This window comes from Protopterus annectens, chromosome 6.part1 (assembly GCF_019279795.1).
Source record: "Protopterus annectens isolate FY-2018-M chromosome 6.part1, PAN1.0, whole genome shotgun sequence".
Taxonomy (NCBI): Eukaryota; Metazoa; Chordata; order Ceratodontiformes; family Protopteridae; genus Protopterus; species Protopterus annectens.
This window is the reverse complement of record NC_056738.1, coordinates 309830351-309848080: the sequence shown is the minus strand read 5'-3', so window position 1 is coordinate 309848080 and position 17730 is coordinate 309830351. Positions and strand designations below refer to the sequence as shown.

The following is a 17730-nucleotide window of genomic DNA, read 5'->3' as shown; positions in this document are numbered from 1 at the left end:
CAACCTAAAGACTTTGGTATACTGGCCAGATTTCGGGCCGCCCTTGGCAGGGGATCCCTAGTGTAATGAATAATGCAACAGTAAAATGGAAAAACAGAGTATAACTCACAGATAATCAAGGATCAGAAGGAAATGAGCCTTCAACAGATCATGGCTTTTAGAACTGCACCAACTAGAAAATCTTTTCCACTTACTTATTTATGATTTTCTAGTAGGAGTCTTTTGCCACCTTTAATGTCTGCTGCACATCCTCAGAAAAGGGGTGCCTAAAAGGTAGCAAAATTCTATCATCCAGTTAGTCAATTTAAGTGTTTTTTTTAGGTTGAGGTGTATCAATCTGCCCCTGTCTTTTTTGAGTGAGCTTGTGGTACTTGCCCTTGGCCTACTTCAGAAGAAGGGAAAACCACTGTTGCCTGAGCAAAAGGGAGTCACCATTACAACCTCTGGATAAATAAGAACCCTTGGTATCAGTGAAAAGGGTGGAAATGCATACAGGAACATTTCTGTCCAAGGAAATGAAATGGCTTCTGTCCTCCAGGCTTATTTGAAAGAAATCCTACAAATCTATTTGAGGTTTTCTACACAGCTGCATCAATTCCTGGATACTGTACTTGTCTGCTACAATGTTCTGCTGTGATGGAATGTATGGAGATTGAAGAGTCAGACCATGTTAGAGTTGCTACCTGCCAGGAAATCATAGCAAATCTGCACAGCAGACAAGATCTGGTACCCCATTGTCTGCTTATATTCCACATCACTGTGGTATTGTCTGTGACAGTTTACAAAGGTCCCAGGGAACAGAAGTGATTTAAAGGCATTTAAATCATTGGTAACTGCTACAATCTCATGCTTTTGTGTGTCCTTGGCATTCCACAAGTGTTGCACTTTCACACCTTTTAAACTGCTCCCAAAGCAAAGACTGAAGCATCCACTGTGGTAGATTGAGACTGAAGGGAGAATACAAGGCCTGGATTGAGAGATAACTGGTCTACCCGCAAGAGTCCATATGGAGAAGTGAAAAGTCAGAAAGCAAAGGAGAGTAGTACTGCTGAAACTAAATTCATCCTCAAGTCTTAAGTCTTTTTTGCAACAGTTTCTTTCTTCTGTTGTAGAGTTTGTTTATGGCAAGGTACCACCAGATTGGCTTCCTTTTTTTGGAGGATAGCATCTTGGTTCTGTTAGGGATTGCACGATCCATGCACTCGTGTAAGTTCATATAAAGTGCATTTGTGTAGGATTCAGCAATCATACCTCTATACCCCTAATAGTTTCCAGTGTATCAAGAAATGAGGAGTGGGAATCCTGGGGCATGGTGGGAGATCTGTAGCAAGCTACAATTTGGATTGCGGTCTTGCCCAGAGTTAGTTGCACTTGGATAATCTCGGATGCATTATGCTGAGCAACTAGCCTGGAGGTGTGGATATCCTTAATGAATATGGACATGCCTCCACCTTTAGTGTTTCGGTCCAGGTTAGGTGGCCCAAAGGTGTGGTATGAATTATAGCCTGGTAATGCAGGGGTACTCTCTGGAGCCTTGAACCAGGTCTCTGTCACTGCGCAGATGTCAATGTTCACCATTTTAACGAGTGCCTCAAGTGAGTGCATTTTTAGGTTTAGACTTCTAGTATTGAGTAGCAATACCCTCAGATTCTTCTTGCTTGTACTTGTTACAGTGGTGAATTTGTCATTTGAACCTTGTCTAAAAAAGGCACTACAGGGGTGGCTAGAGCCTTAGCCAGTATCCGGAATCCCAGGGGTGGCAGACACCAGAAGCTTAGCCAATTGTTGAAGTCAATCATTTTGTCCTTGTACTGTGGTATCATTCTGAGTGATGGCAGGATGCTACTTAGGGCTAGGGTCATACCTGCCTGGGCTACAAGATTGGACACCATGTCCCTTTTCATGTAGTCCAGGGAGGTACAATGACAGAGTCATATTTGTACTTGTTGTGGAGTGACCTGAGTGCATGCGTTATGTGGCGGATCCTGGCACACGACAGGCAGTGGACAGTAACTTTCTCTTTGTTTAGCCTGGTGAGTGGAACATCAGTGTGCCTGACTATAGAGTCACCCATGACTAGAGTGTTGGGTACATTGTTATGCCTTATGGGCTTTGGTTGAGTGGCACACTCAGCTTGTGGGCTATTTGTCATTTGGGTTGTGTTGGGGGGGTGGAGGTTGCTTGTGTTTCTGCTTTGGAGGTCCCTGTTGCTTGGGCAGGATTTGGTGGTGTAGGTTTTGAGGGACTATGTGATGAGTGTGGTGCAGTGCAAGTGTTTACCTTCTCCTCTTGACTGTCTAGTCCAGTCTTAGGTGAAGAGAGCTTTGCTTCCAGTTTGGCTATATAAGTGCATCTCTCACAGGTTGTAGTGCTGGGTGGTAGGAGGAGAGGGTTGTCTGTATACATGAGGCAATTGCTGCATTGCCCCAGGATGCCCAGATTCATCAGGTAGACAGGAGAAAACACTGGGAGCTGACCCTTAGACATGCCTGGATAGGTGCTTATTTGTTAAGTACTAGAAACTGTTTTCCTCTAGACAGTGAGGAAAGCTGAGTGCTGTAGTAATTTGTAGCTTATTTAGTGCTTACAATAAGTTCTGAACAAGTGCTGAGCTCAAAGAAACAGACGAGTGCTGAAACTAAAAAACTGGCAAGTTCTAAGAAACAAAATTAAGCTAGGAGGCTTCCCTCCAACACAGTAAGGCTTGGAAGCCCACAAATGGTCCTGGACACAGCAAATCTGTATGCAGACTAGACTACCACAGAAAAGACAGGAAACAAGCTTAGAATTTTTTTTTTTTTTTTTTAAGAGAAAAGCCCTGGTTAGCCTCAGTAAGATCTGTAAGGATCAGTAAGCTGAGCTCCCTCATAAAATCCTCCAAAGCTAGTTACAAAAACAAAATCGCCACCGACTCCAAAGACAACCACAAAGCATTCTATAGCTACGTCAAGAATCTCAATGGCAACACTCCGATCTGCTCTACAACACAATGTCACTAAATATACAGTACCAACTGATATTGCCAACATCCTGGCAGATAGGTTCAGTGCTAACTTTACCCCTCTGTCATCTCCTGCCCATCTCTATACCAGAAGAATGCAAAGTTTCTGTAATCACGGCTGCACAGGTAAAAAAACACACTATCCAAAGCCAAGAACACAGCATCCATGGGACCTGACAACATCCCAGGCTGTGTTCTACATGAACTACAGAATGAACTGCCACCCCACCTAAGTACCATGTTCAATCATAGCCTCACCTCAGCCTATGTGCCCACTGAATGACGAACAGTGACGGTTATCCAACTCCACAAAGGGGGAGCCACCATGGACCCTGGAAACTACTGCCCCATTAGCCCAACGAGCCTGGTCAGCAAGGCTATGGAACGTATCATCATGGAACTTATAAACAATGACATTGGTAATCTCCAAACTCATCGGATTTGTAAAAGGCAGATCATGTCTCCTAAACCTGATAGACTTCTTTGAAGCAGTCACCAAAGCCATAGATGAGGGTAAGGTGGTTCACACAGCCTATCTAGATCTCGCCAAGGCTTTCAACACCATCCCCCACTCTGGAATTATAGCAAAACTCACTAACTAGGTATAAATCCGTATGTCACAAGATGGGTTGCCAACTGGCTCACTGACAGAACCTACACTGTGAAAATATCAGACTCCAAATCCAACTTCAGACCAGTGACAAGTGGAGTACCACAGGGTTCAGTCCTGGGTCCTCTCCTGTTTGGTATCTACTTCTCTGAAGTACAGGCTAACACAGAAGGTCTTTGGCTAACGAAGTTCGGAGATGACTGCAAACTAGGAGCCATAATCAAAACTCCAAAAGATGTGGACATCCTACAAAAGGGCCTCGCTGAGACAGATGCCTGGTGTCAAAGCCATGGCCTCAAGCTCAATGCCAAAAAGGGCATTGTCATCCCTTTTGGTAAAAACTCTGTACGCATGAACTACCACATAGGTGGTAGTCTACTTAACACCGAAAGTGTGATAAGAGAAATTGGGACACAGTTGGACAGTAGTCTCTCCTTTGATAATCACATCGCCACAGTAGTCAGGAAATCCTTCTACGTGGCACAGCTCATCACAAAAGGTTTCTCATCCAGGAAAAAAGAGGTCATTGTTCCCCTCTACTCGTCACTCATTAGACCCATTATAGAGTACAATGTCCCTTTTGGTATGTACCTCACAAGACATCTATAACAACTGGAAAGGCCGCAGAAATACCTCACAAAGAGGATTACCGGCCTCAAACAGATGCCCTACGCAGACTGTCTCAAATAACTGCAGCTTTACTCCATCGCATATCGCCTACTCAGAGGCGATCTTTGCCTAACACACAAAGCTAAGTCAAACCAAGAGCTTTTAAACATGCTCCACTTAAAGAAATCCCAATTCCTACGAGCTACACGCTCTAGGGACCTAAACCTTGTCACCACAATAAACAGAACTTGCTGGAGGGATAGATTCTTGTCCCAGAGACTTCCCATACTCTAGAACAAACTACCTATCTATATCAAACCAAGCTCCTCATTAGCACTCTTCAAGAAAAATCTTGATGATTGGATGGGAGATAGGAAATTCACCCCGCGGATCACTTCTGCGGCTCTGCTCGACAGTGGCACAGGAAAATAATTTTCTTGGGTGGCGAAAGACACGGCACCTTTTGGCTAGGCTTATATAGGCCCTAGGGCCAATAGCCTAGTACCTACCTATGAGTACCTTCACGAGGTGGACCCTGTTTTTCACAAATTCTCACCAAGACAACACTGATATATAGATAGTTTCAGCACTCAAGTCTGTTTCTTTGATATATATTTTATATAGCATATATCATGGACAGAAGTAGCTCAAAATTTTAAAAAAAGATAGCTAGGTACACAAGATCTAGGATAAAAAAGTACCCAATCCTGGTAGGTGCACTGGTGCCACAAGTAGAAAAACTGACAGTGCAGAATCCTCAAAATACGGAAACAGTCTTACAATGGGGCTAGGCCAAGCCCAGAGGGAAGATGGCTCCCTTGTTGTAGAAGGAAGTACAGTCCACAAAAATCACAAAAACTGATAGGCCCAAGAAGAGCCATAAAGACAATACAGTGGACTACTGAGGATAAGAAATAAATTATGTATTGGTACTATTATGCAAAAAGCCCAGAATTTCCAGACACAAGATATACAAAACAATTAAGAGAGAAATTAGAGGAAAGAAAAATACTTCCACACAAAAAAAAAAAAAAAAAACTGTCAGAAGCCTCAAATGAAAATGTGTGCTCATTAATACAACACATTTGAGAAAAACAATACATAGACCAAGAAACATTGATCTGTTTGGAAAAAAAAGCATCTGCAGAAGTGCAAAAATATAAACAAAACCTAGAGACTTTTGAAAAGTATGAAAAAGAAATATGGACAAGGGAAAGAAAGATTTGATATGGTGCAATATTTATGCAAAGGAGAAAGCCAAATTATTCAATACAAAAAAGGCAGCGCCAAAGATATTCAAAGAAAAACACACACAAAGGCATCCAGATTTGGAAACTTTCACATTAAAAAAATAATATCAAAGAGGGAATGTAGAAAAGAAGATCAATAAAGTAGAAGTTACCAAAATAGAAGCTAAAGTTATGGAATGCCTGCGAAGTGAAGGATTTGGTGTAGAAGGTCTAACACAGGTTGCATCACAGCATGATGGAACGAGTCGCCAAAGTAAGGAGAAACAGGAAGATCAGGAGACATCTGAAGAAGAAATATGGATGGGGAAAGAAAGAGGGATTTAATATGGTATAATATTTATGCAAAGAAGAATGCAAAATGAATCAATACAAAACAGCAGCACCAAAGATATTTGAAGAGAAATACTGGCAAAGGAATCCAGACATTGAAAACTTTATAATATAAAAAACAAGGAATAAAAATGGAGAACAAAAATGTGCCTTCAGTTTAGAAGAAAGTAAGCTAAGAGAAGAGCCGTTTGATTTAACAGGATAGATAGACATTTTAAGATCAATGAAACAAATAGATTACAGAAGGTCAATAAAACAACAAAGTCAGAAGTTTGATAAAAAAAAAAAAAATGAACACAGTAATTAGGACTGTCCATAGAGATCCATGTGATACAACAGAAGTAAACAGGATACATTAGTGCAGCTAAATTAATAACAGATAAAACTCTATCACAAGAACACAGGGTAGTGAGGGAAAGGAAGGGGAGAAATCGAATACCATCATGGAAGTACTGAATAGAGAAAACTATAAAGCAACTAAGACAAGGAGTATCACTGTTAGAAGAGCATCAAAGAGGGAACAGATCAACAAAAATACTCAAAGACAGACGTGATAAAACCATGCACAGTATTATAACAGATCAGGATCTATTTTGCACTACTGCAAATAAACTAGAAATCTCAGCACAGGCAGAAAAACTTGAGGAAACACAGATAAATATAAAAGCACAAAATAAGCAATTTATTGATGACCCCCACAAGTTCTATAGATAATTGGGAAACAAGGCAAAAGGAATTGAAAGACCACTCAAAAAAGAAGAAATAGATACATTTTGGAGAAATATCTATGAAGATCCTGTGGAACATAACAAAGATGCTAAATGGACATAAAAGTAAAAGAAAGAATAAGAAGTTCAAAGGTACAGGATATGAAATGGGATGAAGTAACCGTCAGAGAGATTGAAATAAAGTTAAGAAAAGCCTCCAATTGGAAAACCCCAGGCCCAGATACAATACCTAACTTCTGGCTAAAAGTATTAACATCTCTGCACGAAGATTTAGCCATGAGTAAGAACTATTTATATGCACACCCCGAACAGACACCAACCTGGTTAACAACAGGAAAAACAAAATGCTCCTACTTAAGGGTAATCCTGCAAGTTATCCTAAAAATTATAGATCAATAACTTGCCTTCTGACTACATATAAACTATACATCAGAATTGATGCCAACAGAGGCTATAGTCATTTAGAAGAAAATTCAATCATGGCAATAGAACAAAAGGGTAATAAAATAAAGCCATATGGAACAAAGGATCATCTATTGCTAAATAAAGTCTTAAAGGAGAACTGTAAAAGGGGTAAGAATCTAAGTATGGCATGGACTGACTACAAAAAAGCAGCTGATACTATCCCACATTCATGGATAAAAGAATGCTTAAAAATGTATGAGATGCGCCCTACACTGATCGCCTACATTACAGTGACCATGAAACAGTGGCACAACACTTTGCAATTAAGCCACAATAAAGGACAAATTATTATTCCAGGGATAAAAATGCACTCCCTGTCACCGCTGCTATTCTGTCTTGCCCATAAGTCATTAAGCTATCTACTTAACAGATTAGGCCATGGCAACAATTTGGTTTCCAGAAAACAACAAAGTGTAAAGACTTCTCATCTTCTCTTTGTCGATGATTTAAAACTGTATAGCTCATCAGAAGAGGAACAGAAAGCACAACTGCAAGTACTCAAAACTTTTTCAGGTGATATAAGAATGTCATTTTGTCTTGATAAATGTGCAAAAGCAACCTTTAAAGTAGGAAAAGTGCAGCATCAAGATCAGTCTGGGACAAGAATGTGACATACAAGAATTTGAGCAAGAGGAAGTGTATAAATATTTGGGAAATGATGAAGGATCAACAATAAAAAAAATGAACAAATGCAAATAAAACTTAGTAAGGAGTATCTTGGAAGACTTAAATTAATTTTCAAATAGCTTTGACATCGAGGAACAAAATTCACGCTATAAATCAATTTGCTCTTCCTGTCCTAACTTACAGTTTTGGAGTGACTGACTGGCCCCAAATCATGCTGGATAGATTAGATTGGAAAACAGGAAGGATGCTTCATGCTCATCAAATGATTTATAAAAATCAATGCATACCGAGATTATATATTCCCAGCTCCAAAGGAGGTATGGGCCTCCTTGAAATTGATTACATGTATAGATCTGCAATCGTGGGACAGCACACACATCTGCTGACCCCACAAGACCCAAAAGTAGTGAAAGTTTTGAAACATGAGGAGAATAAATCTTAGATGACTTCCCTGTTTAGTCTAGCAGAAGCATATCGGCATGAAGCAGGAATGGAAATCAAACCAGAAGTAGATAAAAATCAGGCAGCAACTGAATGTGCCAAAAAAACAAAAGAAAGAATATAAGGTGAAGGATCAGATGAGAAGGCAAGAAATGTGAATAATGCATAAATATAGTTGCAAGTATTGAAAACTTCTGGAAGAACCTCATGTTGATCAGGATCGAATGCAGGAATGGTTAAGGAGAGGTGAATTCAAACCAAAAGAAGAAAGGTTAATAGTGGTGGCCCAAGATGGTGGGCTACGCACACGTTAGTTTACAAGGTCCATTGAAGACGTGGGAGAAACAGACAAATGTAGGTTTTGTAAAACAGAATTGGAAACAGTCACACACCTCGTTGCTGGTTGTGACAAACTGGCAGAAGGACTGTATACTGAAAGGCATAATAAAGTGGCAAGAGTGTTGCACTGGGGATTGTGCAAACATCATGGTATTGAAGTGGCTGAAAAACACTGGAAATATCAGCCACAAAGCATCACATAAAATGATGAAGTCTGCGTCACATGGGATTATCTATTACCAACAGTTCAAAAGATAGATGCAAGAAAATCAGACATAGTGGTCCATGAAAAGAAGACAAAAGTAGCATTGATCACTGAAATCATTACATCCAGTGACTACAATGTCCTGCGTAGAGAGAGACACAACATCATAAAATATCAAGATTTGCAGGCAGAAATGAGAGCAATGTAGAAGAAAGATACCCAGACAGTTTCAATAGCAGTAGGAGCAATGGGCTCATGTTACTAATGCATGTAACTCCATACGAATTGCAGGAGGAGTCATTACTGAGCACATTGCAGGTGCTGCAAAGAGCACTTCTGGCTGACATCAAAGACTGAAACAATACTAATTTAATGAAGTTTAATCATACTTCGACTTAGGAATGGGGTCGATTCCCTTCATGGTATTAGAAACCTAGAAGATTTGGAGAAATTACAAAAATAATTCCTGTTTGGAATCCAAAAAGATAAATGGTGTTGATCCTGAGCCAAGACTGATTCATGGTACCCTAGAATTCTCGTGCAAAATCTGCCTAAGGAAATCATGAGAATTATAGAAGCCATGAACCCTAGAATTGTTAGAAATTCCCTTGCAGAAGCCTATGAAGATGTACTGCTGTGTGTTGTTTAGAGGAGGAAATGGTCTAGTTAGGGACAAATCTCAAAGACAATCCATTAAACAGTGAATGGGATGGGACAAGAGATGAATTCTACAAGTTCATTTGAAACCTCAGACTGAGCAGGAGTTTCATGATCCATGTCAGGGGAAAAAATCTTAAAAAAAAGCTTGAATTCCTTGCAAGTTGGAATGTGATAATCATCTTCTAGCTCCAATTTTATCATGAAGCTGTCAAGAGGGTATTAGAGGAAAAAAGGGTTTGAAGGGGTAACATTTTGGCTTTTGAAATGTTAACAAAAATATTGAGAAAGTAGAAGTTTAGGACTTGTCTCCAGATTCCCTCATTTATGACACCAATAATATCCTTGAAAAAAAAACCTTTGTCCATCTGATCTGAGGGCACAAGTTTTATCACCCCCCCCCCAACCCTGAGCCAACATTTGCTCTAAAACAGAGAGAAATAAGAACGTCCAGTTTGCAGGATGAAAAGGAATCCCTTGGAAAGACAGATGGGATTCCCACTGACATCTGTACACTTATGGATAAGTCTCAAGACCCACTTGTTTTTTGTCAAAACTGGATGAGGAGTTGGAGTACTTTTCAGAAAATTTGGAAAAGGAGGGCTGAAAATCTTAGAGATTCCCTGAATGAAAATACCCCTTTCATCATATATTTTGATAACCGCTGCAGCAGAGGAACCAAAAACTAAATCTCTATCCAAGGGAGAATTTAAAATCTCATTTTTCACATCATGTGGGAGTTTCTGAAAATGCAGCCAGCAAACCTCCTCAAAATAATACCAGTGGCCATAGACCTGGAAAAATAAGCAAACGAGTCATACACAGAGTGTAAACAAAGGGCTGTGACTTCTACAATAAAAAAAAAAACAAAATAATTTAAAGCAGATTTTTCCTCACAAGAAGAAACTGCAAACAAAACATTCCTCATATTTTCACAATTAGTTAGAAAAAAACAACAACATATGAACCTGGCAATTCAAATTTCTGAAAATCAAAGTTGAAGATCAGAAAGTGCAGGACTGGTTTGTCAACCAAATGTTTAGCAGCAGTAGGATTAACTAAGGCTATAGCTACTGGGTCAGTTTTGGGAAGAGTGTATAAAAACTTAAAATAGTGAGAAACTTTATACATTATCTCTGCCTGTTTAGGGGCAGTAAGATGACTAAGAGAAAAATTGCAAGCAGTGATATACACATCCTCCAAAGCTGACAGAAGTGTAAGAACTGGTGAAGGTTCTGAAAATTCCTTCTGTAACAACTGACAGTACTTTCTGAGGGTCTGAGAAACCTATGTGTTCTCCCACGGAAAACACTGGCACATTCTGGAAACAGACTCAGAGAAAGTGAAACTCTCACAGGGAGAATCAGAAACTGAGTTCTCCTCTGAGTCTGAATCAGAAATCTTACGAGAAAACCCTTTATCTGTTGCTTCAACTATATGTCCAAATTCAGAATCAGGAATCTCTTCAGGATAAGAGGTAGCCTTCTTTCTTTTACCAGAAACCACCTTATAAGAATCAATAGCCTGAATTAAGATAGACCTAGTAAACTATTCTTACGGACATTTGAGGAGGAGTACATACATGTTTAGTTTTCTGTTTCTTTTTCACAGGAAAAATGGAGCCAACAGTGTTATTAATGGTAGTAGCAGCAGCAGCTTCCCCAGGGATAAGAACTACATTCTGATGAAACAGGGAAGTCTTCACTGTTCTCTCTGCCGGGACCGACAAGAGTGGCTTTCTCTTGCCCACTAAGGGGACCCCAACAGCCACAGAAGATGTGGCTAACCCCCAGTCCATAGCAGCTGTTGCAGCTACACCAGAGGAATCTGGGGTAAAATATGAGTAGTCTGAGGAACAAGCTATGACCACGGCAGAGTCACCCACCTGCAGTTAAGGCAAACTTCCAGCCTGCTATAGTGGAAAAAGCAGTTTAACTTTTTCTTTCTGTGGCTGTAAGAAGGACTGACCATGGGACCCATAGTTTGTTCTATGGTCAAGCTGAAAATGGTGCTTTTTTCCTGGAGAAAACAAGTCTTTAAAAGTTACTTTTTTCACACAAAAACATGGTAAAAAGCACTTTAAAACAGTTTGTCATCCCCAAACAGTATAGTAAATAGAATTTCTCCACAGAAAAAATGTTTTTCCAATTACTTTAAACAACATTTAAACTGACAAGAAAAAGCAAATTCCCATTTAAAAGTACAGTTGTATCTCATGAAAGTCCATTAAAACAAACATCTAGCTTAAAACTAACTTTCTTAAACAGGAAAATGTAATAAAATAGTAACTATTTAATGTGGAAGATTTTTCCCCAAAGAAAACGTATCTATGCAGCAAAGAAAAGGCACAACCTGACCGTCGATCCTCAAAAGTCCATACAGCAGCACTTTCTTCAGTAGCAGGAAAGCTCTGCAGCTTGAGCTGACCGATCATTTGGGAAAGTGGAAGGTGCCCTGAAGCTTTGGAATCTGGCAGTCTGTTAACCTACCAAGGCAGGATCTAACCTATACAGCTACTGCAGCAGTGATCAATATGATGAACATCTATTGTTCTGTTCAGAAACATCTGCATCTTTGCAGAGATGCAGCTTCTGTAAAGGGAAACAAAATCTGGAGTTCTTAAAAGGGGTCACTACCACTTTTCTTCTCCTGATGACATGCAACTAGCGACTAAATAACAGATTATGTGTTTTTTTTTTTTCCAGTTGACAGACCATCTCCTTTCTCACATTGTACACTTCTTTCTAAATTAAGACCTAATCTCATGACTCTGCACTTATTTTACCTGACAATGCAAGCAAAATCATAGGACTGAAACTAAGTGGGAAGAATAAACATATGTTAGAAAATTCAGTGTATCATGAGCACCGGCTCTAATTCATGCTCATTTTACAATTCAGTACATAACCTTTGACACTGACAAGACTTGTTGTAATGAATACATACGCAAAACATGCTGAGCAACAAAGTAAATGTATATTAGCAAGTGCTGTGACCTTACCTGTTTAAAATACTTGTTGAGAGCCTCCTGCTAACAGAACAGCACCACAGGCTGTACTTGCAAGCAAGGTGATATGCATTCAGTTGCATAATAAATTCCAGATGTTCTCAGTTGTAGAAATCACTGCAGCAAAAAGAAAAAAAATCCCAATTACAATGAAAGCAAAAATTCTCTCATAATTTGCAATACTTCATCTAAAATGAACAAGTATAAAAGCACATTAAAATGCCTTCTACTTGTCCCAGCTTTTGCAAGCTATATCTTTCCTGTTGCCTTATAAACTTGTGTCACACAATGAAGCTCCTGTTAGCCCAGTAGTGCAATGTTTGGATTTCTCCAGTTGATGCTTTTACTTAGGTTTTGGAACATGCTTTAGTTGCTGGAGAGTTGGTTATAGGAAAACTGGCTAAGTGATCCATACATGTACTTTCGACTGGAGAGACACTTGATTTAAATGTGCCACAGACAGCATGTGGAACCCTAGTACAGTCTGAAGGCTCTCCCTTCTATGAATATAACCCAAACAACTGCGAAAGCACATACATGATATGGGAGGCAGCAAGATGGCGGCATTAGTTCATCTTATGTCCTCACTACTAAACTGAATGAGGAATAAAAATGGAAAAAAAAAAGATCTCTAAATGTATTACCAGGGAATGTCCTTTGAAAAGACCCATAAAATACTGAAGTTTCAGTAGACTGCCAACTGCTGCTATGGTCCTGATGAAGGAAGAGATGCAAGAATACAAGAAAACTGAACTTTCTAGCTGCTCTGAATGAGATGTTACATGCAGGTTTCAATATTAACACTGCTCTTTCAATACAGGCACTACTTTAAATTAACAGGAATGGCAAACCAAAAAAGACCGTTAAACCCAAAGGAATTCTTTTGTTAGGGCTTCTTGTTCACTGAAAAGTACGTGGTAAAAGTCAGTAGTAGAGACCAATATTCGAAACCACTCTTTCCAGATATAGACACAAGCTGGAGTCGGATGTAAAACCTTAACGCAAATTTTATTAAAACAAACAAGCGTTTTCGCTGTAGTCAGAGCTGCAGCTTCATCAGAGGAATGGGTTCAAAAAACACTGAAGTAAGGCTTTTATACGTCACACCCTTACCTTAATTAATTATGTGTTCACAAATAAAGGCAAAGCAGTCAAAATGTTCGCTGAATACACAATCCTAAATCTTCAATAATTAATAATAATCCAAGAAGCCTGATAAGCTTTGTAATTCATGAAAATGCAATTATGAAAATATACAATAATAAAAAATACATAAAAAATATATGCATTAATAAATAGGAATAAAAATAATGTTATAGAATAAAGACTTGTAATAGTTTCAAACAAGTCTATAATATAAATACTAATTAAATATAAAATATGTTAATGTATTAAATCAGTAGTATAAGTAATAGATACAAATACAAATAGTACTGCTGAGCCCAAATGTTTCCTAATAAAACAATAAAACAGTAATTATCTTCTGTAACTTCTCATTTTTAAAACACATGCTATGTTACAGTACTCATTCAACCCCGGAAAGGAGAATGAGTCTAATAGCAGTTGCCATTCCAACTCCCTGTTTTCTAAAAAAAGTGGGACTGGACCCCCTCTTTCTGACTTTACTACCTGGTCTATGGCCATAAAATGAAAACTATGTCCTTGGTTTCTAATAACATGTTTGGCCAGGGCGTTCTCTTTTTTTAGTTTCCTTATTGCATAGTCATGTTCGTACAATCTGTCTCGTAGTCTCCGATCAGATTTACCTATATAAAATGCTTCACAGCAATTACATTTAGCTAAGTAGATAATAGATCGCGATTCGCAGTTAAGTCTGTGTGTTATGTTAAATTTCCTACTATGGATTACAAATGAGTTAGTAGCTTTAACAAAATGGCAATAGTTACATGCCCCACACTGGAAGCAGCCTTTTGTTCTGGTAAGCCAGTCAATCTGTTTAGATCTTTCTAGGAGGGTTTTTAAGTTATTACCTCTCCTATATGTGATCAAAGGTCTACTACCTAGCTTTTCCAGTAGTTCCTCATTATTTGTTATGTAGTACCAGTTCTTATATAAAATAAGTTGAATGTTCTTCAAATCAATGTTATAATTTGTAATAAAACTGTTTGCAAAAGAAACCACAGTCATCCCGGTATTTAAAGGAGCATCTATCGGAGGTGTGTGCCTTCCAAAACTTAAATTTACTTCTAAGTTGCTTGTTTGTTGACCTATAATTTTATGTGGTAGAAGAGGTAGGAGCTGTCCTTCAGTCCTCTTTTTATTAACCTCCTCTAATAGTTCACTGAACAAGTTAGTTGGATAACCTCTATTAGTAAACATACCCTCCAGAGTTTTACATTCTTCCAGGAATGAGTCCTCCCTACTGCACATTCTAGCTGCTCAAATTAATTGCCCTTTTATAATAGCCTTCTTTTGTTTAAAGGGGTGGCAGCTATTGTAATGCAGGAATGAATTACAGTAGGTTGGTTTCCTATAAATCTTAGAGGAATATTCCCCTTTACTAACATCCTTGTACAATTGAACATCGAGGTAGTCAATACATGAATCTGAAAATTTTGAGGTAAATCTTAAGAAGTTAGTTGTATCATTAATAAAGTTAACAAAATTCATTGCTAGTAAGTGGTCGCCATCAAAAAGGATGAAAATGTCGTCCAGGTACCTTGTATAAAATTTAATATGCCTCATTCTAGTAACATCATTAAAGATATTGCTTACCTCCCAGTAAGCCATGAATAGGTTAGCAACTGTAGCTCCACATGGGGACCCCATTGCTACCCCTTGCTTCTGTAGGTAGTGTTTCCCATTGAAAATGAAATAGTTCGATGTAAGTATAATATCTCGCAGTTGGGAAACTAGATCTATTTCATTTTTGGGGGCCTCTAGGTGGGTTAACATAAGTGAAATCCATTCAACGGCCTCAAGGTGAGGTATACACGTATATAAATCTATAACGTCTATGGTAAGGAAATTTAGTGTGTCACTGTAATCAATTTCATACATTTTACTTAGGAATGACCAAGAGTCCTTACAAATATGTGTTATTTTCTTAATGTATTTACTTAAAATACTTTCTACCAGTTGAGCACTAGGGTATGTAAAGGAGAGGCGACTATCTATCAAGGCGCGTACTGGTGGGTTAGACATGTTTTTGTGGATTTTTGGTATACCAAAAATCACTGGTGTCCTAGGCATAGTGATGTCAATATAATTGTAAGTATCTATGTCGATGTACCCATTGATAAACCAATCCCTTAGAAAACCTCTAGTCCTAAAAATTGAGGTGTTCATTTCATTCAATGACGATATACTGTAGGCTGGGCTATCAAGGACTGATTCTAGTCCTAGAAATTGAGGTGTTCATTTCGTAGAAATGACGTTACTAGAATGAGGCATATTAAATTTTATACAAGGTACCTGGATGACATTTTCATCTTTTTTGATGGCGACCACTTACTAGCAATGGATTTTGTTAACTTTATTAATGATACAATTAACTTCTTAAGATTTACCTCAAAATTTTCAGATTCATGTATTGACTACCTCAATGTTCAATTGTACAAGGATGTTAGTAAAGGGGAATATTCCTCTAAGATTTATAGGAAACCAACCTACTGTAATTCATTCCTGCATTACAATAGCTGCCACCCCTTTAAACAAAAGAAGGCTATTATAAAAGGGCAATTAATTCGAGCAGCTAGAATGTGCAGTAGGGAGGACTCATTCCTGTAAGAATGTAAAACTCTGGAGGGTATGTTTACTAATAGAGGTTATCCAACTAACTTGTTCAATGAACTATTAGAGGAGGTTAATAAAAAGAGGACTGAAGGACAGCTCCTACCTCTTCTACCACATAAAATTATAGGTCAACAAGCAAGCAACTTAGAAGTAAATTTAAGTTTTGGAAGGCACACACCTCCGATAGATGCTCCTTTAAATACCGGGATGACTGAGGTTTCTTTTGCAAACAGTTTTATTACAAATTATAACATTGATTCGAAGAACATTCAACTTATTTTATATAAGAACTGGTACTACATAACAAACAATGAGGAATTACTGGAAAAGCTAGGTAGTAGACCTTTGATTACATATAGGAGAGGTAACAATTTAAAAACCCTCCTAGAAAGATCTAAACAGATTGACTGGCTTACCAGAACAAAAGGTTGTTTCCAGTGTGGGGCATGTAACTATTGCCATTTTGTTAAAGCTACTAATTCATTTGTAATTCGTAGTAGGAAATACAACATAACACACAGACTTAACTGTGAATCCCGATCTATTATCTACTTAGATAACTGTAATTGCTGTGAAGCATTTTATATAGGTAAATCTGATCGGAGATTACGGGACAGATTGTACGAACATGACTACGCAATAAGGAAACTAAAAAAAGAGAACGCCTTGGCCAAACATGTTATTAGGAACCAAGTACATAGTTTTCATTTTATGGCCATAGACCAAGTAGTAAAATCAGAAAGAGGGGGTCCAGTCCCACTTTTTTTAGAAAACAGGGAGTTGGAATGGCAACTGCTATTAGACTCATTCTCCTTTCCGGGGTTGAATGAGTACTGTAACATAGCATGTGTTTTAAAAATGAGAAGTTACAGAAGATAATTACTGTTTTATTGTTTTATTATGAAACATTTGGGCTCAACAGTACTATTTGTATCTATTACTTATACTACTGATTTAATACATTAACATATTTTATATTTAATTAGTATTTATATTATAGACTTGTTTGAAACTATTACAAGTCTTTATTCTATAACATTATTTTTATTCCTATTTATTAATGCATATATTTTTTATGTATTTTTTATTATTGTATATTTTCATAATTGCATTTTCATGAATTACAAAGCTTATCAGGCTTCTTGGATTATTATTAATTATTGAGGATTTAGGATTGTGTATTCAGTGAACATTTTGACTGCTTTGCCTTTATTTATGAACACATAATTAATTAAGGTAAGGGTGTGACGATAAAAGCCTTACTTCAGTGTTTTTTATACCCATTCCTCTGATGAAGCTGTAGCTCTGACTACAGCGAAAACGCTTGTTTGTTTTAATAAAATTTGCGTTAAGGTTTTACATCCGACTCCAGCTTGTGTCTATATCTGGAAAGAGTGGTTTTGAATATTGGTCTCTACTACTGACTTTTACCACATACTTTTCAGTGAACAAGAAGCCCTAACAAAAGAATTCCTTTGGGTTTAACTGTCTTTTTTGGTTTGCCATTCCTGTTATTTCACCAGTTTTTGTCTGTTTAACTCACTACTTTAAATTAACCATAAACAGCGTAACTTATGTTACGTGTTCATAGCTAGGTACTAGGCTATCGGTCCAAAGGCCTAAGTAAGCCTAGCCAACAAACTTCCCTGGCTTACGCCAACCTAAGAAAGTTAATTTCATGTGTCCCTGTCGAGCAGAGCCACAC

The 17730-nt window shown here is 38.2% G+C and overlaps 1 protein-coding gene across 4 annotated transcripts in view; it reads right to left on the bottom strand.

Annotated features, from left to right (window-relative positions):
* Positions 1-17730, bottom strand: part of DNAJC4 (DnaJ heat shock protein family (Hsp40) member C4) — a 2281272-nt gene that overhangs the window by 2041098 nt on the left and 222444 nt on the right. For all 4 annotated transcript variants that reach the window (XM_044075728.1, XM_044075729.1, XM_044075731.1 and 1 more), the window contains one exon: positions 12264-12386. In XM_044075728.1, the coding sequence (XP_043931663.1) occupies positions 12264-12352 (89 nt within the window). In that variant the 5' untranslated portion in view covers positions 12353-12386. The remainder of the gene's footprint in view (positions 1-12263; positions 12387-17730) is intronic.